The 26388-nt window shown below is 47.4% G+C and overlaps 1 protein-coding gene across 1 annotated transcript; it reads right to left on the bottom strand.

Annotated features, from left to right (window-relative positions):
- Nucleotides 1-7809: 7809 nt before the first annotated feature.
- On the bottom strand, nucleotides 7810-10781 carry LOC119364569. Its single transcript, XM_037630053.1, has 3 exons — nucleotides 10588-10781; nucleotides 9383-9676; nucleotides 7810-8633 (listed from the first exon to the last, which is right to left on the bottom strand). Exons 2-3 carry the CDS (start codon nucleotides 9642-9644, stop codon nucleotides 7999-8001), a joined length of 897 nt encoding a protein of 298 aa, XP_037485950.1. The 5' UTR covers nucleotides 9645-9676; nucleotides 10588-10781; the 3' UTR covers nucleotides 7810-7998.
- Between the last annotated feature and the right edge of the window lie 15607 nt (nucleotides 10782-26388).

Here is a 26388-nt window from a genome sequence, read left to right on the forward strand (position 1 = left end):
TATAGGAGTACAATATAAGCTAAAAACATGATTGCCGCGACATGATTTTCTTATCAAGTTTTAGGTTGATTAGTTCATTAGCAGTACAAACCTACTTCCACTCATGTTCCAAGTACCACATAACTATATTATCAATGTACAAGCTTTTTTAGCTCCCATGAAATTTTAGTTGCAACGCTACATATATAGCACCTGCTCGAAACATGAGTGGAAAATCCAATCCCATGAAAAAAAGGCCCCGACTTTTCCCCCCCTGCGTAGACGTTGTTAGCTAGCTTCACATGCAGCAGGAGCGGGTAGCATGTTGTGATAGATCGTGTATGCTTGTTGATTTGGCAAACACTTCTTACAGCAAATCCAAGAATTCGGTACAGCTTGTGGTTGCTATGCTGAACTGTGCTCAACTATATATCCAATCTAGTTTTCTTTTTTTTCTTGCAAAAAAATATACAATCTAGTTAGATTGGAAAATAGAAACTCTAATTCTAGAAAAAAGAAAACCTCACTCTTAAAAAAGCTTGCAGAACAAAAAGTCTTTTTCAAAAGGCCACTGAAATTCCAAACATAGCTTTTGTGACACTATGGCAGCAAATAAGTGGTTTCTCGCTTGAGCACCTCATATCAGGAACATTATCACGACTGATAGGGCTTAGCAGGTTGCTTTCGCCTACAAACACTAGTAGAAAAAGAGTCAAATGTGAAACTCATTAGTCCCGGTTTGCAATTGAACCGACACTAATGTGATCACTAGTGCCGGTTCCAACGGCCAAGCGGGCGGCGCTCATTAGTACCGGTTCGTGGCGAACCTTTAGTACCGGTTCGTGCCACGAACCGGTACTAAAGGTGGTGGCCTTTAGTACGGATTGGTGGCTCCAACCGGTACTAAAGGCCCCCCCCCCCTTTAGTACCGGTTGGAACCACCAACCGGTACTAAAGGTGGTGCGCTGCCACCCGCGGTGCACAATATTTAGTCCCACCTCGCTAGTTGAGAGGAGCTCGCACCGGTTTATAAGCCCCGCCGCGGCTACCGTGTCGAGCTCCTCTCTAAGCAGACCTTTGTGAGCCTATTGCAAGTCTTCTGCCCTGTGGGCCTACTGGGCTGTACGGGCCTACATCCTGGCCCAACTAGATATTGGATTTCTAGTCATATGCAGGCCGTGCCGGCCCAGTAGACGGGCTGTTTTTGTTTTATTTTAAAAATAAAAATAAAAAAATCCTTAGCAACTGGGACTAAAGGTCCCCCAGACCACGGCGCGCCTCGTGCCACGTGGTGGGCCTTTGGTCCCGGTTCGTGGTGGGCCTTTAGTCCCCACTCTTTAGTGTCGGTTCCAGAACCGGTACTAAAGATCCTTACGAACCGGTACTAAAAGTCGTTTTTCTACTAGTGAAAGCACACCTATTTAGGGGGTATATTGGGGATTTTGTGCTCTCAAAGATTGATGAGATGGTTCATGTGAGGTATACTTTTTATGTTAAAAGAAAGTGTTCTTAGAAATTGTTGAATTTTCTCTTTGAAGGTTTGGATTCCACCTAAACACAAATTATACGCTTAGATGGTTGGCAGTCTTCAATCATCTTTGAAGGAAGAACATGCTTAACTTTGTGGTTCGCCCAATGACTCGGTGTACATTTCATGCAAACGGAAGCCGAAGCGTCACACGGTTACCCACCTTCAATTAATACAATTGTCGTTTCACTAGAATGGTTTTCTCCATGTGGGGTATTGGTGATGGTTATTAACCTACCTTCGACGTGAGCATGTGTGAGTTCGAACGAGCTCAAACATCATTAATTGCTGGTTGTATCTGTTTTCCGAAAGAAGAAAAATTGCTCGTCGTCGTGTGCATGGTACATATAACAGAACCTAGAAAAAGCTAGGGTTTTCATGACTATGCTTGTCTCATGGGAGATATGGAAGGAACGGAATATGAGGTATTTCAGAATAGAAGTACTTGTCTGCCACATAGAAGATAAAGAACTCACGTCTGAATCTGGACTAGCTAGCAGTCAACAATTTTCTATTTTACGAAAGAACCTTTCCATGTCATTCGCCTATGGAGGTCAAATGAAAATTAAAGAGAATATTTTATCTAAGTGGGTTTCCATGTTAATGGCAAGTTGTGGGGGACTAATTGATGATGTCCTAGACTACGGGGTGCTAGCCACGTCGGCCCCCAAATTGTGGGCCAGGCCGAGGACCCTCATGCAATCGATGAGTGGGACAAGTTTACCATGCCCCAAGGTGTACTCAAGATGGAATCCTCCAAAGACTTGGAGCACACTCCAAGACATGTTTAATCATTGACATGTTTATCCCTAGATGCAACCGACCTACATGTAACCCTAGGTACCCCCGGTGTCTATATAAGCCGGGGGGTTTTAGACCATAGAGTAGAGAAACATTCATTCACATATGATCTCGAGGTAGATCATCTTGTATTGTATTCCATCACAATCAATACAACAAAAGCATGACATAGGGTTTTACTTCTTCGAGGGGGCCCGAACCTGGTAAAACTTCGTGTCCCTCTTTGCCATGTTACCATCTAGCTAAGATCACCTGCTAGGGCCCCCTACCCGAGATCCACTGGATTCAACTGCAACACTAATGTTGTGCATGAATTGTATGAATAGTGATAGTCCTGGGGAAATGGAAAGGAAGGTGGTCAGAGAACCCCTTAGCAAAAAGGGTAGAAGAAGATGATGATTTTAAATTTAAGTTGCTAACTTTTATGTGTTTACTCACAGGGATGTCGTATTGGTCAGGGAGTGGGGATTATTGCTTAAAACACTTCACAAATACATTCAATATGCTTCAAGGAAATCCACCATAAATCCCTCCTAAGATTTGTTGTTTTTGTTTTTTCTATGCCCTCGGTAGTGGTTTGAGACTTTGAGCTATGCTTAAAACTGTTGGGAAACGTAGCACGCAATTTCAAAAAAATTCCTACGCTCACGCAAGATCTATCTAGGAGATGCATAGCAACAAGAGGGGAGAGTGTGTCCACGTACCCTCTTAGACTGAAAGCGGAAGAGTTAACTTAACGCGGTTGATGTAGTTGAACGTCTTCTCGAATCAACCGATCAAGTATCGAACGTACGGCACCTCCGAGTTCTGCACACGTTCAGCTCGATGACATTCCTCGAACTCTTGATCCAGCAGAGTGTCGATGGAGTCGATGAGTTCCGTCAGCACGACGGTGTGATGACGGTGTTGGTGAAGTAATCCATGCAGGGCTTCGTCTAAGCACTACAATGATATGATCGAAGGAGTAAACGGTGGAGGGGGGCACCGCACATGGCTAAACAATTGGTGTGTCTTTGGGGTGCCCCCTCGCCCCCATATATAAAGGAGGAGAGGAGGAGGCCGACCACCAAGGGGGCACGCCAAGGGAGGAGTCCCACTAGGACTCCACTCCTAGTAGGATTCGCCCCCCCCCCCTTTTCCTTCTCATGGAGATGGAAAGAGGGAAGGAGAGGGAGAGGGGGAAAGGAAAGGGGGGTCGTGCCCCCTTCCCCTTGTCCAATTCGGACAGCCCATGGGGGGGCACCACCCCTTGTGGGCTCCCCTCTCTCTCCCCTATGGCCCATGTTGGCCCATTACTTCCACGGGGGGTTTCGGTAACCTCCCGGTACTCCGAGAAACATCTGAAACTTCCCGAAACCATTCTGGTGTCCGAATTTAACCTTACAATATATCAATTTTTACCTCCCGACCATTTCGAGACTCCTCGTCAAGTCTGTGATCTCATCCGGGACTCGACCAACCTTCTATCACCAAAACACATAACTCATATAATACCAATCGTCATCGAACGTTAAGCGTGCAGACCCTACGGGTTCGAGAACTATGTAGACATGAACGAGACACCTCTCTAGTCAATAACCAATAGCGGAACCTGGCTGCTCATATTGGTTCCCACATATTCTATGAAGCTCTTCATCGGTCGAACCGCAATGTCAATATAGTTATTCCCTTTGTCATCAGTATGTTACTTGCCCGAGATTCGATCGTCGGTATCTTCATACCTAGTTCAATATCATTACTGGCAAGTCTCTCTAATCGTTTCGTAGTGCATCATCCCGTAACTAACTCATTAGTTACATTGCTTGCAAGGCTTCATATGATGTGCATTACCGAGAGGGCCCAGAGATACCTCTCCGATACTCGGAGTGACAAATCCTAATCTCGATCTATGCCAACCCAACAAATAACTTCAGAGGTACCAGTAGAGCATCTTTATAATCACCCAGTTACTTGTGACGTTTGATAGCACACAAGGTATTCCTCCGGTGTCCGGGAGTTGCATGATCTCATAGTCGGAGGAATATGTATTTGACATGAAGAAAGCAGTAGCAGTAAAATTGAACGATCATTATGCTATGCTAACGGATGGGTCTTGTCCATCACATCATTCTCCTAATGATGTGATCCCGTTCATCAAATGACAACACATGTCATGGCTAGGAAACTTAACCATCTTTGATCAACGAGCTAGTCAAGTAGAGGCATACTAGGGACACGGTGTTTTGTCTATGTATTCACACATGTATCAAGTTTCTGGTTAATACAATTCTAGCATGAATAATAAACATTTATCATGAATAAGGAAGTATAAAATAACAACTTTATTATTGCCTCTAGGGCATATTTCCTTCAAAAACTACCTAGATTTGACACTTCATAGCCTAGCAATTATCCAGAGATCCTTGGAGCTCCAGAACCCTATAGTGGCTTGAACCTCTGAATTGCCTAGGTTAGGTGTTAGACAACATAGAATTTATGGAGAGATTAGGACTCCCAGACCCTCGAAACTTTGATCTCGGGCTCTGAGCTAGCATAGAGACATCCAAGGGTTAGATTTCATGAAGACACGTATATATACCCTTATGCCCCCAATGGTAAGAAGATTCTTCCACAAGGACTCAACCTTCCATCTAAGTGAGGAGAAGAAAAATTTGCGCAGATCGAGCAAAACTTTGATCCCCATTGGAGTTTTTCACCGGGCTTGTTACTAATGAAGTTGTGGGGACTCCTGGATGTCGTAATCGCTAGGAAACATCCAATCTTCTGGATTTTTTTCCCAAGATGTTTGTGAAGGTTGTAGAGCTCCTCAAGTCACCTTCTTATTGGATGAGCTCAAACATTCTCCTAAAGTTCAAGGAGAAGAAGGGTATGACTTTGTGGTGATGGAACTTGGTCTCCATGCCTCTCCAATGGATACGTAGAACCTTCGATCCCTCTTCCACCAAGGATTTGAACTTCGGGTCTATATCATGTCTCCATGTTCTCTTGGTTGATTATATTATTTTGCCTTCTATAGTGGCAACCCTAGCTTTACCTAGTGTGCTATTAAAATTGCTAGAATTCTCGCATAGTCAACTAGTCATGCATTCTAGTGACCCCTTTAATTATGCAATTTCACTAAACAAACAATTTTCGGATACAATTGTTAGTCGTAGTTACTGTCATGGTAGTGATGTACTTGTCATGTTGCCTGATAACAAATAAATTTGTGTTAGTAATTTACTTATCGAATTTCATGATTTTTTTTTGCAAAAGTAGATTGATAACTACTTATTATGCTTATTGACCGACAACTATGGTAATGTAGTGATGAGATTGTCTACTAATAGTCATGATCATGGCAGTGGTGTCCTTAACAGAATGTTCAAAAGTAATTATTACAGGGTGATAATGACTCATCAGCCTTCATGGTGTCTTATTGTAAAATAGAATCACAACTAGTGCATTACCGCCTGGTAACAAAAGAGTTCGAAAAATGTTTACTGAAACATACACTTGTTAAAAAAGAATTGTGAATCGAGTAAATAGTTTGAGCTAGAGAACGTTTTCATTTCCAAATAATATCTCAATTTATCTTTATAAATATTCATTTTGCAGATTTGCTAATTGGCGGGTACGGTCACCACTCTCGCGCCTCCTTCACATGCGCACCAAATCTACCAATTTGCATTCTCATCTCACATGCCGTATCTCCTGCGCACACAACACCTCTTTCATATCTCCAACACTTTGTTTGCCATCATGTAGATGGTGACAAACCAGAGAGGCCCACCTCCTGTGTCTATATCACTCGTACCTTTTAATTTAAATTTTGGAAGCTTGAAATTTCAAAATTCAAACCTTCGTAATTTCTAAAAGTTTGAAATACTCCAAAAGTTCAACACATTTGGAAGTTCCATATGTAGAAATTGTTAGAAGATTACAATTTAAAAGTTTGAATTTCCATTAAAATGAAATTTTCTTAAACATTTTGAAATCTCAACTTGAAAGTTGTCCAAAAAATGTACTGGGAGCCATGGATGAGGAGTAAAGAGGTGGAGTTATCTGCATGCAGGGGGAAAGCAGCTTTTGCATGCAGTTTTGGTTGGACAATGTTTACCTGGTTAAAACTTAGGAGAATTTTAGTATAGAAGAGTCTAGAACAAACGAGAAGTATATGTGTTTTGTGCATATTCTGCGTTGTATGTAATAAAATAAAATAAAATGTCAATTCTTTAGGAAGAGCAAATGTTGGACAATTAAAGTGTGAAAGGTTCTAAAACATAGGAGGAGTGTCTTTGTTTCAAGGTTTGTACACAATATGTATTATGCTTAAGCTAAGCGTGGAATCTTCTAGATAGTATGTACACGTGGCGGCATCCGATGTATTCAAAGTTATTCACACATTATATCGTGGCATTGATATGGACGACATCTTGCTAGGTGATGACCTAATTTAAATGCTTAATTAAAGATATATTTACAAGAGACATTTACAAACATCCAAATTTTATACGCGGTCCTCCTTTGCTCTTTGTATAAAGAAAAACACCGCATTTACTAAGTATATATTTATGTTCAGGACTATTACCTTGCCAGAACCAGTGATACCGTCTAGTTTCTACATTTGTATATCCCTTTTCTACCTGATTTTCTCGAACCTCTTGCTAAGTGAGGCTTTCTTCGATACGCCCACTTGGAAATATTTGAAAAGCAGTGGCCTTAGTCTGTTAGCAAAACACTTTGCAACTATTTTATAAATGACATCACAAAGACTAATAGTTTGAGTAATACTACTACCTCAGTCTCAAAATTAATATCGATGATTTAGTACAACCTTGTACTGACCTTGTAGACGGAGGGAGCACAAATTACTTCCAGCAAAAAATAAAGGAAAATATTCGAAAAGGGTATTTTCATCCACGAGTAATGTTTCCTCAAGTGAAATACTATTGTAACCCAAATGGAACGATGGCCTCTGCAGAAGGTGAAGCAGAGAGAGCCCAAACGAAACCGTCGTGGTTACGACGCCATAAATGAGAGCTTAGCTTATTTGGTACTCCTTCAGTGCTCAGCTAAGGAACATGCTACTGGCGCAGTAGTGTTTAATCACTCATAATTTGTTTCTTTGTCTTGGTCCTTAAAACGAAGCAGCGAGAGAGGATGGGAGCAGGAAACGCCGGGGTCAGAACTGCCTGTATTTCCTCCGGGTTTCGCTTAGGCATCGCCGTTACCGTAACGGGAGAAGACCGGAGATCCAGAGTTCAGTTCTGACCGCCCGGAGCAAAGTTTAGAAGCCAATTACTTGCTTGCTTGCTCGTAATGACTACATTGAAGACTGGCTCAAAGAGCAGTCAAACCTGGACCTGCTCAACAAACGGATACCAGAATGAAACTACTTCCTCCATCCCACAATATAAGACGTTTTCTAAACATAGCTTGCAAAAACGTGTTATGGGACGGAGGGAGTAATTGTCAAACGGAACTGCTGCTGGCACTACCCAGTAAATGCAAATAGCCAATGAGCTTTGTCAGGCAAACCTAGATATACCATATATATATGCACACAGATAATTTACAGCAGGACACGCGTAGTTTCAGACGTGTTACACTTTCACAACGTGGCACAGTGAATTAGACCTAACACGACGCAAATCAATCAACCGAATTTACATACATACAGACTAAAACAACCGCTAACTAGTTAGCCATCATGTCGGTACGAGATCGTCGAAGCGGGCAGAGTCCTGGGCGAAGAACATCTTGAGGGAAAGGCACAGCATGATCAGCTGGAGGAGACCGAAGAGGCCGATCTTGAAGGTCTTGCTTTGCATCCTCAGGACCTCCGTCGTCACCGACAGCTCCTTCTCGTGGGCCTCTAGTCTGTCCACCTGTTCCTTCAGCATCACGATCTTCTTCTCCGTGTCTTGCAGCTTGAGCAACATTCTCATGTCGTCCCCGGCGGAGAGCCTGTGCTCGTCCAACGCGATCTGGTCCTCGGCCCGGGCTTGCCAGTTTTGTCTCGCTTTCACCATGACCAGACACTGAATCTCGGCTTCGATTTTGTCCTGAAGGTGGCTCTCAAGCTCGGCCTCCAACTCATCAATGTTGACGGGCTCCGTCTGCAGCGTTGGTGTATGTGCACTGTTGATAAGTAACTGGAGCTCGGATAATCTTGAATCCTTCTCTGTGATAGTATCTGACGCTTCTTTCAGTTTCAGTTCAAGACATTCCATCTTTTGATTCATCCCCAGTACATCAGCCTCTATATAAGGCAAACCTATGTTGCCATCATGTGAATCCTCAGCCACAAACCCCTTGCCAAGTTCTGACAATTTCAGCATCTCTGAAAAAGAACACGGGTAGAACAAACCACTTATTACAGGTAATTCAACAGAATCGTGCACAATAGAGGCCAGAGGGATGAAAACCTAACCAGTATACATAGGAATAACAGAGTTATAACCAAGGGTAATAGGAGTTAAATGATTCCTTAAAACATGAAGTAGCCAAAAAAAAAAAACACTTCCGGAAGTGCATGCATTGCTGTCCACATAACACATAAACCTAGTTATGCTGTGAAGAGCTCGTTTACAAAATTATGTTATAACAAAAACCTTTCAATATTGTGCAAGGATTCTTAGAACGGTCGGAAATCTTCACGGCATGACGTTAAAAATAAAAATACCAATCACATAATTGTTTAACAGTGTATTTATTCATTAACAGCAGTCAGTAAGACAAATATATTGCAAGCACTGGAGCTGTAACTAACCAGTACCACATAAACCTGGATAAACTACTTATTGCCCTTAAATTAGCAGTCAATTGCCCAGTAAAGATCAACAGATTTCTTACGAAATCTGAAACATAGCAGCATCAGGTTGTAAGGGGCTATTGATACCGCTCAGCATAGGTTAAGTTCCAAAAGCAATTAAAGATTGCAAGCACTTAACAAAGTATAGTAAACCAAACAAGCTATCATAGTCTGTCGATGGTTCACAAGCACAGTGGGGAAAAGGTGCCTATTGATTACTAGTACTACACAGTAACATGACAAAGAAAGTGCATAACATAACAAAGAAAAGAACATACCACTTTCAAGATCTTCATTTTTCTTGAAGAATTTTTCAAGAACTTCTTGTGCTTTCTCAAGCGAAGAAGCTGATTCAGCAAGATGATCCTCCTCTTGGGGCACCCAACTCCACTCATTTTCTTCATTTTGCTCTTCAGTTTCATCCAAATTTACAAAACCCCTTATCGCGTCCTCATCCCCTGCACTGAACTTTTTGTATGCTGACTGAACCTCCTCACTTTGCCGATCCTCACTTTGAGACCCATCGTAACTCATCGACATTGTTTGATGCCTGTTGTTGCTAAAAGCATCACCTGCATCAGATGCCATCAGGTAAGATTCACCGAAGGAAGTCTCTCCCTTGGTCCTAATAGCCCATCGACGTGTCTTGCAACCTACTCCACCCAAACCAAAATCTTTCACCCTAATCCTTTTCCCGTTCCGATGTCCATCTATCATTGACCCCACTAAGCATTTGCTTGCAATAAAGCTGGGACTTAATGTCCTTTGGTCTAAATTCTTTGATACTATCCCTAATGAGTAGCCAGTGGCTATCACCAAGAAATTGATATCTAGATCTAATGGGTTGACTCTTAATTCCCTCCCTACTCTTCTCCACCTCCTCGGTCGACATGCTTTCCTTGGTGATTTGTGGACAAGATACTTTCCTTGTGTTGGTAAGCATGGCAGAGCTAACTTGCGCGTAACAGCATAGTCGTCGACAGGCGACTTGGGAAGAAATCCACTTGGATTCTGCTCCCAAGCAGCACGATTCAAACTAGAAGCAATTTTAGCCTGTGAACACTGCGATTCGGTTAAATACCCCCCTCTAATCCCAATGAGAGAGGAATCTAGAAGCAGCCTTGCAGGCTGCTGCCCCAAATTCCGGCCCCTAATTGTAAACCCCAAATTATCCATCCTAATTCCAGAATCCTTAACCTCAACCGGCCAATCCTACGCGAAAGAGGAAGAAGCTCAATTCGGCGGCAGGCAACTAGATTTCTAGGGTTTGGCTATGATTCTCCTAACAAACACCCCGATTTATATGCCTGGTGGCAGCAAGACTATTTCGCACCCCGAGGAATCCCCAGGCGGGGCGGCAAATCTCAGGAACTACCCCACAAGCTGCCACCAGCACCAAGAATGCGAATTCTTGGTGCGCCCCAGGCAAAGTTTCCGTGGAAAATTGCACCGAATTGGAGGAAGCGGGAGGAAAATTACGTACCTTGCGCGACGAAGCTTCGTGGGGCGGGGATTCGGGTGCAGCGGCGGATGAGTGGAAACTAGGAACACCGGAATGGAGGCGGGCGGCGTATATATATGTAGAGGTATTCTTGGGGAATTTCCGTGAAGTGGCGGACAAGTCTGCGCGCGCTAGGAAGAAGGAGAGGAAAGCACGAAACGAAGAAAGGAGAAGGGATGTTTGTCCGGGAAGTTATCTTTCCTTTTCTCTGGGAGAAGACGCCGGCGGCGTCAAGGGAGCGCCGACCGTCCGATCCCATTCAGGCCCTTTCTGATTTGTGAAAGGCAGAAATGAAAGAAACAAATACTCCCTCTGTTCCAAATTACTCGTCGCTGAAATGAATGTATCTAGAACTAAAATACATCTAGATACATCCATACATGCGACAAGTAATTCAAACGGAGGGAGTATATGCAGGAATAGGATGCCATGTGCATGAAAGTTTGATTGAGCAAAGGAATACAGAGGAATTTTCACATGAGGTTGGAGTGGATGAAAATATTTCTGTGAAATCTAGAACAAATGAATCCTAAGAAACTTTTGTTTGCGGATTGCATTCCTACGAATCAAACAATGCACGTAGAAAAAAAAATCCTTAGGATTCAATCCTCCAATAATTTTTTTATGAATCCTTTGTATCAAAGAGGCCCTCAATCTTTTATTTCAAAAGTGAGTACGGTCCTATTTAATTTGTGATTTTGGCACGTCTAATGGCCACCAAAAAAATATCTCCATGCATAATAATGTTTCGTATGTATATGCAACTTGTTTCTCTTTTAAACAGCCACCAAGAAAAGATTGTCCACCTGAATATAGTTCAAAAGAAATTGATCAAATTTATAAGGAAAACCACATAAAAAACAAAACAAAGTGGTCCATTTAAGGATGAGTCATGGAGCCGGCTCAATGGTCGAGTAATGATTGGCATCATATCCCATTGGGTAACATGATCTGACCCATTTCTAATACAGTACTATATTTGCATAAAATAGGAAGTAACAATACAATAACATCTTTTCAAATAGCATTATTTAGTGGTAGAACTTTTTAGCATGATGTGAAGATGTTATTTGTTCAAAGGAAAACAAGGCATATATGCTCATTTCTATCATCAAAGCGTTAGCATCACAAGTTAGTATATTTGTAATTCTAGAACAAACGGAATTTTGGTGAGTACCTAACTTTTTTCCGATAAATACAAGGCTAAGGATCCCTTTCAAAGGCATATGCTATGGTAACGACATAATACAACCTTCGGCAACCAAATTTGGGTTGACCCGGTTGTCTCGATGTGCCAGTGGTGGCTGGCTCACCTGCCCTGTTTGCATATGAGGCCGGCCCAGAATACCCTTTTTTTTGCAAGAAATTTCCAATCTATTCATTTTCAATCATGAAAGTAGAAAGAACAACAGAGGTAATAAAAGTTACAACCATGTCTGTGGACCACCTAGCGACGACTACAAGCACTGGAATGAGCCGAAGGCGTGCCACCATCGTTGCCCCCTCCCTGGCCATAGCTGGGCAAACCTTGTTCTAGTAGACAATCGAGAAGTCGTCAATGCTAAGGTCCCATAGGACCGACGCACCAGAGTAGCAACCATCACCAATGAAGAAAGTCGTAGATCAGAAGGACCAAACCTGTAAACACCCGAACGAAGACGGACGAAGGCCGGGTCTAAACAGATCCACCCAAGACCAGCATCGACCAAATCTCGCGAGATCACGGAGACACGCCTCTACATGCCCTCCGACGACACTAGATGCATCATCGGGACGGGGATAAAACGTGGGAGACATTATTCCTATTAAGAGACATCGCCGCCGCCGCACAACCCCAACCAAGACGTTGAACCTAGCAAGAACAAGAAAGGATCCCTCCCGCCTGCCGGGAGGGGGGACGAGATCCTCCGCACCTCCATGGCCTAGAGGCCATCGAATATGGGGCGGGCCAGTGGCAGCGCTGATGGGAGGAGAAAAGCTTTTCTTGTGGAGGAGGAAAGAGATATCCGGGTCAAGGATACAAAAGAACTGGCATTGACCCAGAATACCCATTGGCGTTGAAATTTTGGCCGGACCAATGTCCCAATGGGTATTGTCGGCCCATTCCCATTGGCGTTGGAATGAGAAGATGCAAGATCCACCCTCCCACCCAAATGAGTGCACTCTATGCGATTGATGAAAAAAGGTTTTCTCATTCTTGCTTTATATTATAAAATAACGACCATAGAACAAAGTTACGGTAGCAAGGCTCCGACAACCAGACCAAATACGGACACAAATACACAGGAACGAGTTACATAAGTCTTAATGGGGGAGTAACACAACAAGCCCCGAAATCAAGCATCAATCTCTCAAGACCTGATCATCACTGCATGACTTCCTCACGGATGGAGGAGGTAATTAAGCCGCTTCACGAGGTCGCTGACTCCTTGCAGGGTTGGCTAGTGCATGTTGGGAGCTTTCTGGAGCGCGCGGAGGCTGCTTTGCAAAGGCTCCCTCTTGCACAAGCTCCCGTGGTTGAGTCTTCTATTGGCTTCATGGATGAGGTGGGTGCGGAGCTCTTTGGTAGCTTATCGCCCCGTGTTGGGTCTAGTTCAACGCCCCTTGTGTTGCCGGACTCCAAGGGTGAAGCCTCCGCTGAGGTTGTGTCTCTGGTGCTGCTGATCATGCCCGAGTTGCAGGTGCTATGTGGGGAACCTGTTTCGCCTGTGTCGATGGAGCAACTCAAATTAGGCTCTCTCCAGGCTTCAGAGGTGGACCGGGTGTCCTCACCACCCCCCGTGGAGCCTTGTCAGGCTTCGGAGGTGGACCTGGTGCCCTCACCACCACCTATGGAGCCTTTTCAGGGGTTAGACAACCTACCTCTCGGCGTCATGGAGCGCGAAGTTTTAGATGTTGCTACCCTTCCCTCGTCTGCGATCGTCGGGCAGGTGATGCCTGTGAGTGGCATGACCATTTGAGCCACTTGTGTTGGCACCTACTCCAAATCCAAATCCTCTTTTTGCGAAGAAACTTTGTGATTTGCTAACTAGCGTGGAGGTTGCTAGACCTGGTTTGGGCAGGTCGATTGCTTGCCACCTGACGGGAACTCCAGTAAGGGGCAAAACAAAAGAAGGTGGGCAAAGGAAAAAAGTGATGCCAAAGGCAAGGTGTCTCGACTGCTTGATGGATGATCTTCGGTCTCTCGGCTTGTCCTCTTGGTTTGGGTTGTCGTTGTGGGTTTGGAGGTGCTTGATGTCTTGTGTCGAGGTGTTCTCGTGGGGAGTCACTTGGCGTAGTAGTAGTGTCAGGGTTTGTGAAGGTTGTGTATTCGGGGAGTTTGGCGGGCTGCCTGTGTGGTTGCGGGGTTTCATGCCGTGTGAGTAGTTTGTTCATGCTTCGTGTGTATTGGTTTTCACCTGTTTTTCGTAAATTAATTAAGCAATTCTCTTTTTCTTAACTAATCAATGATGCAAAAATTTTGCCTCCGTTTCGAAAAGAAAATCTTTCAACCGACTAGTTTGCAAAGAACGAAAGACAAACAATACAGGAGAGATGAGTTCGCGTGTGAGCGCTTCCAACTCCAGTGCTGCCAAATCAAATGCCACGCTACCGACTTCAAATTCAAACGTGGCTATTAACCATCAAAGCCACAACAGTTTTGAAAAGAAAAAGCCCATCGAGCTTGCATCTTGTCGAAACATGGGAAAATGGTCCCCAGATCCCGTCTCCTCCCCTCCCGTCCCTCCCGAGTCGCCCTCGTGTGACTGCTGGGAGGTCCCCAGATCCCGTTGCCCCCGACTCCCCCTCTCGTCCTCCTCCTCCCTCCCCGCCGCCCAAGGGCGCGGCTAGGCAAAGCTTTGCCGTCGCTGGTGGCGGTGGGGACTAGATGCCCTCCCACTCGTGAGGAGCTGGCGTGGGCCGACACTCCTGGGCTAGAGCGTGGCGTGCGGCCAGACGTCACGACGGGGGCTGGCGGCGCTCCGGCGATCCCATTCTCCATGGCAGGCGGCCTCAAGATCTGGGGCACCACGGTCGCCAGGGACGACGGCCGGATCTGGGCTCAGGAGTGAGCTTAGTCTCCAGGTCACGGTCGGCGCGATGGCGAGTGCGACACGTCGGCATCTTTGTCCGGTCCTTGACAACCCGGGCAACTCCGGGGGAAACCCTAGATCTCCATGGGATCGAGCGATGGCAGTGCTCTTGCGCCGTAGTCCCTCTTCAGGGCATCGTTTTGAAGTTTGCTACAGTCGAAGGAACCAGCGAGGCCGGCGTCGTACGCCCGGTGGCGCAACTGCCGATGAAAATCGCGCCGACTACGGTCATGGCGGACGATGGCGGCGTCTTTGATGTCGTTTCCTTGTCGAGGCATCGTTGTTGCAGTTGGCGTCATCAGGCTCTCCAGGGAAACCCTAGATCTGGGTCTCCCGGATCGGACGATGATGGCGTTCTTAGTAGCGTTTTCGCTCATGGGGGCATCATTTTGGAGCAAGTGATGGTTGGAGGTGACAAGAGGAGGAGCGGTGCTTCATCACACACATTGATGGTGTCGGATCTCGATGGCATGACGCTCTGGAGATTAGGCGCCTGATGTGCGATGATGAACTCGCGCAGGAGGTCGACGCTGTCTGGCGTCGTGATGGCATCGGCTGCAGCTAGACCGGGCAACGTTCATGCAGCAGTACAACTCTGAAGATTGATTGGTGGCAGGTGGCTGCGGCGGCCTCATACCCGGCAGGCGTCCTGATTGAGGAGCACGCTGGACTGGTGGGTGCCCATACCCAGCAGGCGTCCTGGTTGGGACCTCGATCTTAGATGTTAGGTTTGGTTGCGAGGTCTGTTTGGTATTAGGCCCAGACTATCAGCATCTCTTCATCAATTGGATAGGAGTAGCGATAGTTTTGTTGCCTAGACGGTGGCTTCAGTCTTAGTGTTGTATGACTTTGTAAGGTCTTGTATGAATAATTAATAAAGTGGCTGCATGCATCATCTAGATGCAGAGGCCGCGGGTCCTCCTCTATTTTTTTTAAAAAAAATCTTGTCGAAACATCTCTACGAAATATAAAAAAGAATTCGACCCAACAGGGCCCATGTTTTTTTTTGAGTGCTAACAGGGCCCATGTTTGTAGGGCTTGATTGCACATTCTGCAAATCTATTTCTCCAGCCTGGTGGCCTGTCTTCAGCCGCAAGGCAAAGCTTAGCCAGCCCAACACGGCCTCTCATCCTCCCACCCGCTCGCTACTTTGTCTCTAAAAAAAAAAACCCCCGCTCGCTACTAGGACTGCAAATCTATTTCAGATGCCCCCTCCAAAACAGAAAAATCTATTTCAGATCCAGTCGGTTGCACTCGCACGCTTCCACAACACGGGGCGAGGCGAGCGAGAGGCCACAGCACAGAGCAGCGAGCACACGAGCGAAGCCGAGAGGAGAGGAGAGGATGCAGCCCCCGCCGCCGCCCGACTCCCCTCGCCGCCGTCGTCCCAAGCGGACGGTGATCCGGATGCCTCGGACGGCCTTCCGCTCCCTGAAGGCGGGCCCCGCCGTGCCCCACGGCGAGCCCGTCGGCCCTGGAGTCCCGGAGCGACGCCTCGGCCTGGAGGCCAGGGTCGAGGTCGACCATCCTCTCCCACCGCCGCCCCACTTCGACGCCAACGGACTTCCCTTGCAACCTACCAGGGGCTTCAGGGAGCCGACGAGTTGAACTACTTCTACCTGGAAGCCGATGAGGTGGAGGTCGAGGACGGGGGCGTGCTCGTCGAGGCGGAGTATGAGGATGGGGGCGTGTTCGTCGAGGCGGAGGACGAGGATGGGGAGATGGAGATCTAGGGCGGGGAGGTGTTTCCCGAGCCGGAGGAGGAGGATGGGGTGGTGGACGGCGACCTCGGCGAGGACGTAGCCCTGGGCAACGAGGAAGTGGAGGCGGAGGTCCCTGACAACGGGGCGGTGGCCTAGGCTCTTTAGGAGCAGCGGATCATGATTAACAATCTCTTCATGCCGTCTACTTCGATAGCATGCTATGTTATTTTTGTTCATTCTGCGTCAATCTTGATTCTTGAATTTGGAAGACAGTGTCGTAGCTTTGCATATTATTCATAGGATTGAAGAGTTGCTCTTCTCATAAACAAACTTGTTCGTTACTTGCACAACTGTGTTCAATCTTGCTGCATATGATATGATTGCCTAATTGAAATAGAGAGCAAGAAGCAATAACTCTTAACTATTCCAACAGAGAGAAGTTCAGCTATGTTCTGCGTTAGGGCAGGGAAAGAGTTTATGAGCAGTTTGCTTGATATGTAGTACTAGCTCATTTTGAGGCCTGCAATGTACTATGTGCAGCTAGTTCTTTCCTCCGTGTAATATTTCATTTTGTTCATTTTCACTATGTTGTTTCGTTCACTCTGCGATGACGATGCACTGAAGACAGTTTTGAGTGTTGTCTGCTAGTAGCAAGGTTTGTCAGATTTCCTACAGGCTGTAGAAGTACATTGTAATCCTTGTATTATGGCAATGGTGGTAGTGATCAAAGTAGAACACATGAATTTGCTGCAATGCTTGGTACAAATGTGCTGATATGAATTTGCATTTTATTCCATCTGCAAGGCTTGACCATTTCCCATGATCTGCCATATGATGTGCAGTTAGCAGCTGTTGCCACAATTCCTCTAATAAGGTTTCACTTTCTTCGGATGATTTGCCTGAAGTTGCTAGCATTTTTGTATACCTTCTTGTTCAAATTTTAACGTATATTATTCACAGTCCCATTCCTTCTATAATTCAAAATATCCGCATGAGTACAAGGCCAACTTTGACCAGTAATAATGCACTACAAAAGTGGAATACTTTTTTTTTTGCTGGGCATAAAGTGGAATACATTGGTGTTGTTTGTGGTTGTGTCTGCTAGTAAGAAGGTTTATTAGATTTCCAACAGCCTACAGAAGTAATCTGTAGCTATGGGATTCAGGCACCAGTGCTAAGGATTAAAGTGGAACACATGAACGTGTTGCAAATGTTTGCTGATATGATTTGCCTTTTTGTTCGTTGATCATCTGATCTGCAAGGCTTGTTAAGCTTGCATGCATGTCTGGCCTCCTGTATTTAAGACAGTGGGATGAATGCAGGTTTTGTGAAATGGGTTTAGATCTGACAAAGAAAAGAAGTCTTTGCATGATTTGGTGAGATGTACATACAGAAGAATGTAGAAGGGGCATAAATCTCGAAGCCACGTAAAAGCTATTTTGTCGGGGTTTAATTACTTTATAATTAACAACGTATCAAGGCTTTTGGGTACTCAGAACACTCTTCTGTCTCAACTAAGGTTCGTCTATTCTTTCTGGCTGTTCAGACTTCAGAGGCAGTTTCATCGTGGATATTTAGCCATGGATTGCTATATATTGATCGTGCCGGTGAGTGGCTGGTCAGTGGCCAGAATGCATGTAGCTGTCACTTGTGCTGGCAGTGGCAGACCACGGTAACGAACTGAAGAATTAAGCAAACATCATATGTGATGCAAACATGATCAAGCTGCTCCGGAAGGCAGCCTCTTGAAGAAGTTGCCGGCGGCCGATGGGCGATGGACCACGTACAGCCTTGATATGGAACGGCGTGTCGTACAGCACCATGGCGGCGCCGAGGCCGGACTGCCTCGCCCTGCGTTGCCAGGAAGATCATCGCCCGGCCACACTCCGGCTAGACGACGACCATGGACATGCACAGGAACAATGTCGGTAGGATGAACTCCGGGAAGCACATGAGGGTGACGAGTAGCAGGTGCACGACACGAACACGGTTGTCGCCAGGTCCTCCCGTGGGACACGTTGATACACCACTGCGCCATGCTGACGACGCCGGAGGGCAGCGCTGTGGCGCGCAAGAAGTTGGCCTTGCTCCGCCGCATGCTCTGCTTGTGCCAGTCCACTGCCCGCGTCCAGAATCTGCTCCACGAGCTCCCGGCCCAGCGGCGCGGCAGCTCAGCCTGGCTCAGCCGCGCTGCCAGGATGCTCGTGGCCTGGCGCCGGAGAGCACCGAGCTGCTCGATGGTGAACGGTCCGGCGCCTCAGCCGCGCCGCCAGTACAGATACACGGTGACAGCGCTAGCGAGGGAGACGGAGGTGAGGCGTAGGGCGAGGCAGAACTCGCCGTTCCTGCGCACGCCGGATGCGTGCGCGTTGGACATGCGTATCCTCACCTTACCGGGGTTGCAATTCAACGGCACACCCATATTCAAACTTGAAACTGAATTTCAAACTCAAATCAACTAAGTCAAGTCACATTTGAAATTCGTTTCATCCAAACTCTAACTAAAACCAAATACACCTTGTATGTGTGTGTTTGCTTCTTATTGGCAATTCATGCAAGTATTACTTTTGGGTGAATATGGTCTTATGTATGTTGTGTATATTTTTGTGTGCAATGTTTAGATTGCGAGGAGTACAGTCCTTGTGACTGTGCGGAGAGTGCACCGGGGACAACCAAGGCAAGTTTCACTTTGATCATGAATCTCAGTATTTTACTATGCACTATAGTATGCCATGATAGGAGTGTGAGTTTAGGCTTACGCTATGCTATTGCATGACACCGAGTAGCAAAAACATAGGATCTGTTACCCTGTTCCTTGTAACCATTGTGTAGGGATGCTTAGTTGCTATATCATAATGGTGTTGGAATCATCATTAGTTGATGGGTTACAAACAATTTTTTTTTGGCAACTACAAACTATATGGTTGACTACTTATTAACAACTTAATTAATGAATCATATGTGTGGTACTCAGTATTGCTTTGGTGGTTGACTGTTGAGTGGCTCCTGCGGACCCATGTCTATGGTTTACCCATTGGGCGTTCACTTGTGGGTGACTGCCCAAGCTCAAAGAGATTGTATGAGTTCCAAGTTAAGTAGCTTCCATGAGTAAACATGAGTTACTATGGGCTTTGTCTTGACCAAGTAAGTTGTAAGAACCTGACCCGACAGACTAGCTGATGTAAGTGTGGCTTAGTTACATGGGTCTGCCATGTGGTATGGGCTAAAAATCTTGTCTTGGTCAACCAGGCTAGTTCACAAGTAAAGTTTAGTAGTAGTAGGGTGTGACTAGATCTTGCGGGTAAAGTACACAAATCTCTCTAGAGAGTTAAGAAAACTGATCATGATTAGCCGCGTCCTTGGTTACAGACAACTTTGAGAAACTTGGCCAAGGACTGTCGGCTTGATCTCATCACCTCTTCTTAACTTAAAACTTGATAGGTTAAACATGGGAATAAGACTACCAGGGGTTTACCTCTGTGTCCAAGAATACAACCGGGGTGTACCAAAGTCCAAAAATGGCTCAGTGTTTCTACGTATTGTTGGGGATTTACCGGTGTGTCCTACATATAGAGTAAACCACTTATATACAAAGTTTGAATAAAGCCTACAGTTTTCTGCAAAGAGTCTTTCAACTCCACTTGACCCAAAGATGCATATAGATAGGATTGTTATACAACTATGGAACTTGCCAATACATTCAATGTATTGACCCAACTGGCTATAATGTATCATGTTGCGGGTTTCTATTATGAGGATTGATCATGTAGGGTTTCCAGCCCCCACTCGACATGCTTCCCCGTGGTGTTGATGGAGCCTTATCAAGAATTACTATCTTAGGATTTGATTTTGTTTCCGCTATTATGATCTCCGCTTGTTTATAAAACTATCTATTTGGCTACCCTATGGGTGGAAGTTGTAAGACTTATTTATTTCTGGATAAGCCATGATATTACATCCATACCGTGTGTTCTGGTGATTTGATTCGTGGGTTGGCATAGAAACACCTTTTTTTTGCGAGATGGCATAGAAACACCTGAAGAGCATAACCTGAAAAGTTAGGTCGTTATACTCAGAAAGGTACTCGGCAAAAGCAGCTTTGTAGGCCAAGTGTTGTTTCACACGCTCTCGGTAAAGGGCCTCTGTTACCGAGTGTTATAATTGACAAGGATATTCTTTGTCGAGTGCACCCGTAATAGAACATGACAAAAGCGCTGACACTCGACAAAGATGGGTCTCGAGTGGTGGTGTCCATTGGACACCTTTGTAATAGTGTAATGTGGCGACCATCACACTCTTTGTTAAATATTTGTTGAAATATATTGCCCGCCTCTCTCTATCAGTTCGGACTTTTGGATGAGTTGACTGGAGCATGAATTCAATATGGTACCTGAGCCAGGAGGTCTTGAGTTCAAGACCCTGCCAACCAAGTATATTAAAAAAAGGATTATGCGGCCTACATAAATGCCACGTCTAAGTGTAGAAGTGCATGCTCTAGCCAATGCAACCAAAAGACCGATCTGATGGAAGAGACTAGGCAACACATTATACGTCAACACTCCCCTCACATGTGACTCCCCCAGGCCTAGACGTGGACCGAAAGTGGGCTGCAATTTAATTGCGCCAGCCGGGTTTTGAACTCAAGACCTCTTGGCTCCGATACCATGTAAAAGTGCATGCTCCAGCCAATGCAACCAAAACACCGATCTGATGAAAGAGACTAGGCAACATATTATACGTCAACACTAAGGGGGGTTGAAATATATTAAAACCGCCTCTCTCCATTGACTAGCAAGCCGGGTTTATTTTCTTTCATAATTTATAATCATTGCAAGTAGCAAACTTGCCAGAATATGAATTTAAACATAGGCACGCAACATGTTTTAATGTGATAGTGATCAAGGTAGCCGGTGAAGCGGTGACTGGAGTCAGAGTAGTACCAGATTTGGTCTGATAGTAATCAATATAGCTGGTGATTATAGAGTCAGAGTACTGCGTGTTCAATGTTTGAGTTAGCTTGCATGCCATTTGCAACAAAATGAGAGACTGGATTTTCTACTCTCGGGAGCTAGCAAAAAAATTGGAAAACATTATCAAGCAAAATTCAAAAATTAAAACCAGTCAACTGAACAATAACAATTCTGATTAATTAACATGCAATCAAACAAAAGGAACTTGGCATATAAAACTGTCAGCTTTTCTTCTGTTCTTGTCTATGGTTTTGCTCCTCCGAAAGATGACTTGAGCTTTGGACGAGCCTTTACCGCGTGAACATATAAAGTCTCTCTGATTGTTGATACTCTGATGGCTCCAGTTAGTGGCATGGATAATTTGGATGCCCGTCAGAGCTTTTGCTCCAGCCATAAGAAACCTTGCAAATTGCTTCTCCCCTCTGGTGCCACAATACCCTAGTAATCGCACATGTTTGAGATGGTTATGTAGGCAGATAATTGTCGTGGCTACTGCCGGTGGCCACGGTCCACACGCATCCAGCTTATCCTTGGAGCCGGAGCTGAGGCACCAAATCCGAAGGTCCTGCAGAGATGGAAATAAGCTTAACATGCCGGCAGCCTTGCTCAGTTCGTCGCAATCACTGAACTTCATGTGGAGAATGAGGGTGGTTACGATGGGTATTGAACTCCTAGGCATGACGGCAAAGCTTGGCGAGTCCAGCATTGGAAGTGTGAGGTGAACCGTTGGGAGCTTAGAGGGCAGGCCAGCTTCGGCCATGATATTGGGATACAGCCGCCACACATCGACGCACAAGAGCACGATATTATCAATATTGGGCGTGTCCCTAAAGGAGATCTTGTCAAGTGGGACATGCAGTGCCAGGTGCACGTCAACTAGCGTGCGCGAGCAGGGCACAAGGTGGCGGAGGCTACGGACTCTGGAGAGGCATAGCCGCCGCAGGACCGGGCAGCCAGCAATGATCCGGTGCAACGATGTCTCCGAGATCTTCACGTCGTCTAGTGTCAAGCTATCCAGGTGATTCAGGGTCAAAGGCGCTCGAGGACGAGGGTCGACGAGGCGGCACCTATGGAGAAACAGACACCGGAGACTCCATGTGGCCAGTAGGTCAAGGGGAAGCAGCTGGCGCGCGCCGTCGAAGGCGAAGCCCAAGAGGAGGCTACCGTCAATGCGCTTGTGCGCTAGTGCTTGTAGCCAGCCAGCGGTTGTCTCGTCAACACGGGTGCGTGCGCTGAAGCTCCGGATATGCGCCCCGGGACGGTGGGAGGAAAGGATGCGTGAGATGGACCGGCCGGTGCAGGGGATACCTGACTTGTCCGCGTTGAGGTCGAGGTCGAGAGGCAGGGACGGCCAGATGGATTGCCAGCGGCGGCAGAGTTGCGTGGTGCGGGCTGCTTCCTTGATTGGGAGAAGGGAGACGATGGTGCCCAGCAAGCAGTCCGGGAGAAGGCTGATACGGTCCTCAGCGGGTGCCTCCATCGATCCCGCTGTTTCCGATGAACTCATTGTGATTTCTCATTATCTCTCAAGCTTACATAAGTGCTTAAATCATCCTGCTTCTGCAGGCCGTGTCGTGTAAGAGTAAGACACGTTTAGCGATTGATACAGGAGTAGTTTCTAGCCTAATGATAGCATTTAGTTTATTTTCTGTAGGAATCTGTCCGTTGTCCGTAGGAATAGCATTCCTCTACTAATACGCAACAGCTAGGTTGTACCCAACTGTTGTACTAGGCCCCGGCTTTACCCGAAAAGTCTTTCGCCCCGTTCTATATTATAAAGCAAACCGCCCGAGCCAAACATCCAACAGGTTCACACAAACACACACACACAAGTCTCACACTCAACCAGAGTAAAGGGTTTAATGCTGAGGGCACAACTCAACAAGCCCTGAAAACAGAACAACACACACACACACACACACACACACACACACACACACACACACACACACACACAAAGCAGCCCGCACAACAGGCTTAATCGGGCTCCGGAGGAGGGGGCGGCAGTGGTGGTGCCACGCGGAAGGCCATCGAGTGAAGGTCGGCGAGGAGGGTGTTGATGGCGTCCCGGTCCTGGGGGCGGCTAAGCGGCCACCAGAGCCGGGCCGCCTTCGAGAGCCACCTTCCCTTCCAGGGCTCGACCCGGTGCTGCATCCGGGTCACTGTCGGGCGGAGGTCAGCCACGGTGAGTCGCGAGTCACTAATGGGTATCCCCAAGTAAGTCGTGGGGAAAGTACGCAAGCGACAGTTCAGCCGATCAGCAATGGCCTAGGCCTCGTCCGGAGGATAGCCTAGGATCATCACTTCCCTCTTATCGGAGTTGATAGTGAGCCCGAACATCTGTTGGAAGCATAGGAGGAGGAACTTCAGGTTGGCTAGGTCGGTCGCGGAGCCCTCCACCATAATTATGGTGTCGTCAGCATATTGTAGGAGGGAGACCCCTCCCCCTCCTACTAGGTGAGGGACAATGCCGTGGATATGGCCAGCAGATTTGACCTTATCCAAGATGACTGCAAGGGCATCGACCACCATGTTAAACAGAAACGGGGAGAACGGGTCGCCTTGGCGAACCCCACAAAGAATGGGGAAGAATGACCCGACCTCACTGTTAATGTTAACCGCGGTCCGACCGCAGGAGACGAGTTGCATAACTCTGGTCACCCACCGGTCGTCGAAACCCTTGAGGAGTAAGACTTCCCGAAGGAAGGGCCCGGGCTTTTAGTTTGGAAAACCTTTCAAACCGGCGCGCCGGCCGAACAATCGGGCCGGTCGCTCACTCGCGTAGCGCTACACGCTTGGACCCATCCCGTCCTAATTGTTGCCTTATCTATTCACGGGGCGTTCTCCTCCACCCATTCTTTCCAAAGAAAACACATCTTTCCCTTTCTCCCGTCGTCGCTGGCGCGACATAGCTCGCTCCCTTCCCCCAGTTGTGCGGCCTCCTTCCTCTGGTCGCGGTCATGGCGCTCCTCCGCTGCCTGGCCATGCTACATCCGCACATCGGCCGTGCTACAACCGGGGCCGAGCCGTTCTACAAGCGACCACCGGATTATGGTAGAATGGGGCGACGACGAAGTGTGGCAGCGGCAGCGGTGTTGTTATTTTGTTGCAACCTACAACAAGAAAGCTACCACCGTCGCCCTGATTTGCTGCAACCAGGCGACGGTGAAGTGCGCTGGCAACGATGGTGCCATGTTTTCGCTGCAAACGGCAACAGGAAAGCTTCCACGAGCGCTCGGATATGCTGCAACCGGGGGGCGACGGTGAAGTGTGGTTGGCGGCAACCATGAAAGACAAAAAAGCTGCAATCGGTGACAAATGCTACAACCATGAACGGCGAAAGCTGCAACCCGCAACGAGAAAAGTTTCAACCGGTGAAGAAAAAAGTTTCAACCCTAGATGATGGAAACCATGGACGACGACGAAAAGCTGCAACCGACGGTGAAAAAAGCTGCAACCGATAATGAAAAAAGCTTCAATCATTTCATGTCTCGAGTGCGACCCTCGACGGCGGCGATGACATTTTTGTAGCAACCGTCGGTTTTTTGCTACGACAGTCGAATGAATTTTTCTACAACCTTTTATCACGACTACCACTGTTGCCCCAAGCAGGGCGGAGCGGCCTAGTGTGTAGCGCGGTGGCACGGTGTTGTGCCGACAATGACGAGGACTGCCGCATTGCAACCTCGGGGGGCTGCCGCGGCCATGGTGAGCGGTGACCTTGGGGTCCGGTGGGGGGCTGTTGCGGCCATGGTGAGCGGCGACCTTGGTGTCCGGCGAGGCGCTGCACTCCGAGCGGCTGGCACTGCTACTCGCGGGAGCTACGCATGGCGTGGCGGAGGCGCGGAGCCAAGCGACAACGGAGGCGGGAGGTTTTTTCACAAGGACTGGGGAAGAGAAGGAGGCGCCATGGTGGGAGGATTCGAGGAAGGAGGAGGCTTTGACATGCGTGCGAGGGAGAAGATGCAATCTGGATGGTCAAATATTGCGTGAATCGAACGACTCAGGCTTGACCGGCTGAAACTTCAGGCCGGCGCGCCGGCGGCCAGTGCTGCCCTTTTAGTTTTCGGCGGCCGCTATGGATCAGCCGGATGATTTCCTACAATCATCCGCCTGGCTGGCCGTTCGATTAGGCGCATGTGGCCCATCCGGTCAGAGCAACCGAGCCCCTCCATCGTCCTTCTTCCCTTTCGTCTTGCATCCACCAGCCCCCCCGGCGTTGCTGTGACACCCGCCTCCGCAACGACGACGACGCAACAGAAAATCGACGACTGCAGCACCGACGCACGCGCCGTCACGCCCACGCCAACGAGTGCACACAGCTCCCAGAGCCGTCGGCGACCACTGCATCGCAGCACCGGGATCCACCAGGGCTGATCCATGGAAACACCGAGCTCGCTACCGTGCCAAGCTTCATTGCAGCTCCGACAAAAGTTTCATTGCAGCTCTGGCGCCTCTCCATTGCAGCTCTGGCGGAGTCCATTCCATCCCAATCGCAACTTCAGTGACTCCAGCGGCGCTCCATCACAGTTCAGCACGGCGTGAGCGTGGCAGAGCATCACTACGGCAACAACCATTCTAGCTTCATGTCGATAGCACTGGTGAGCGCAGCACTGCTAGCACGGGTGCGCCTTGCGGTATCACTCCCCAACCCGCAGCGCCGGCGAGCGTTGCATCATAGCTCCGATGCACCAGCAAAAAGCGTTGCATAGCAGCAGCGCGGCAACAGCCATCCCAACTTCACACCGGTAGCGCCGGTGTGTGCTGTGTTGTTGCTCCACCTCTGGATTGTACCGCTGGTGACTGCTGCATCGAAACCATTGGGCGGCATGATGAGCATTGCATTGGATACCCTTGAATTGAACTAGGCCCGCCCCTGGCTGTGCGCAAGGGATTGGAGAGCACAAATTTTGGGTGTGCCAGCTTGCTTGAAGACGCATCCATGGCAGGGATCCAGCAGGAGCAAGAAAGTCAAAGAGAAGCAGGGAATTTTGTTTGGGGAGAGGAAAAGAAATGTCCTACGTGCCTCCCGTTGGA

The sequence above is a fragment of the Triticum dicoccoides genome, chromosome 2B, assembly GCF_002162155.2.
Source record: "Triticum dicoccoides isolate Atlit2015 ecotype Zavitan chromosome 2B, WEW_v2.0, whole genome shotgun sequence".
Classification (NCBI taxonomy): domain Eukaryota; kingdom Viridiplantae; phylum Streptophyta; class Magnoliopsida; order Poales; family Poaceae; genus Triticum; species Triticum dicoccoides.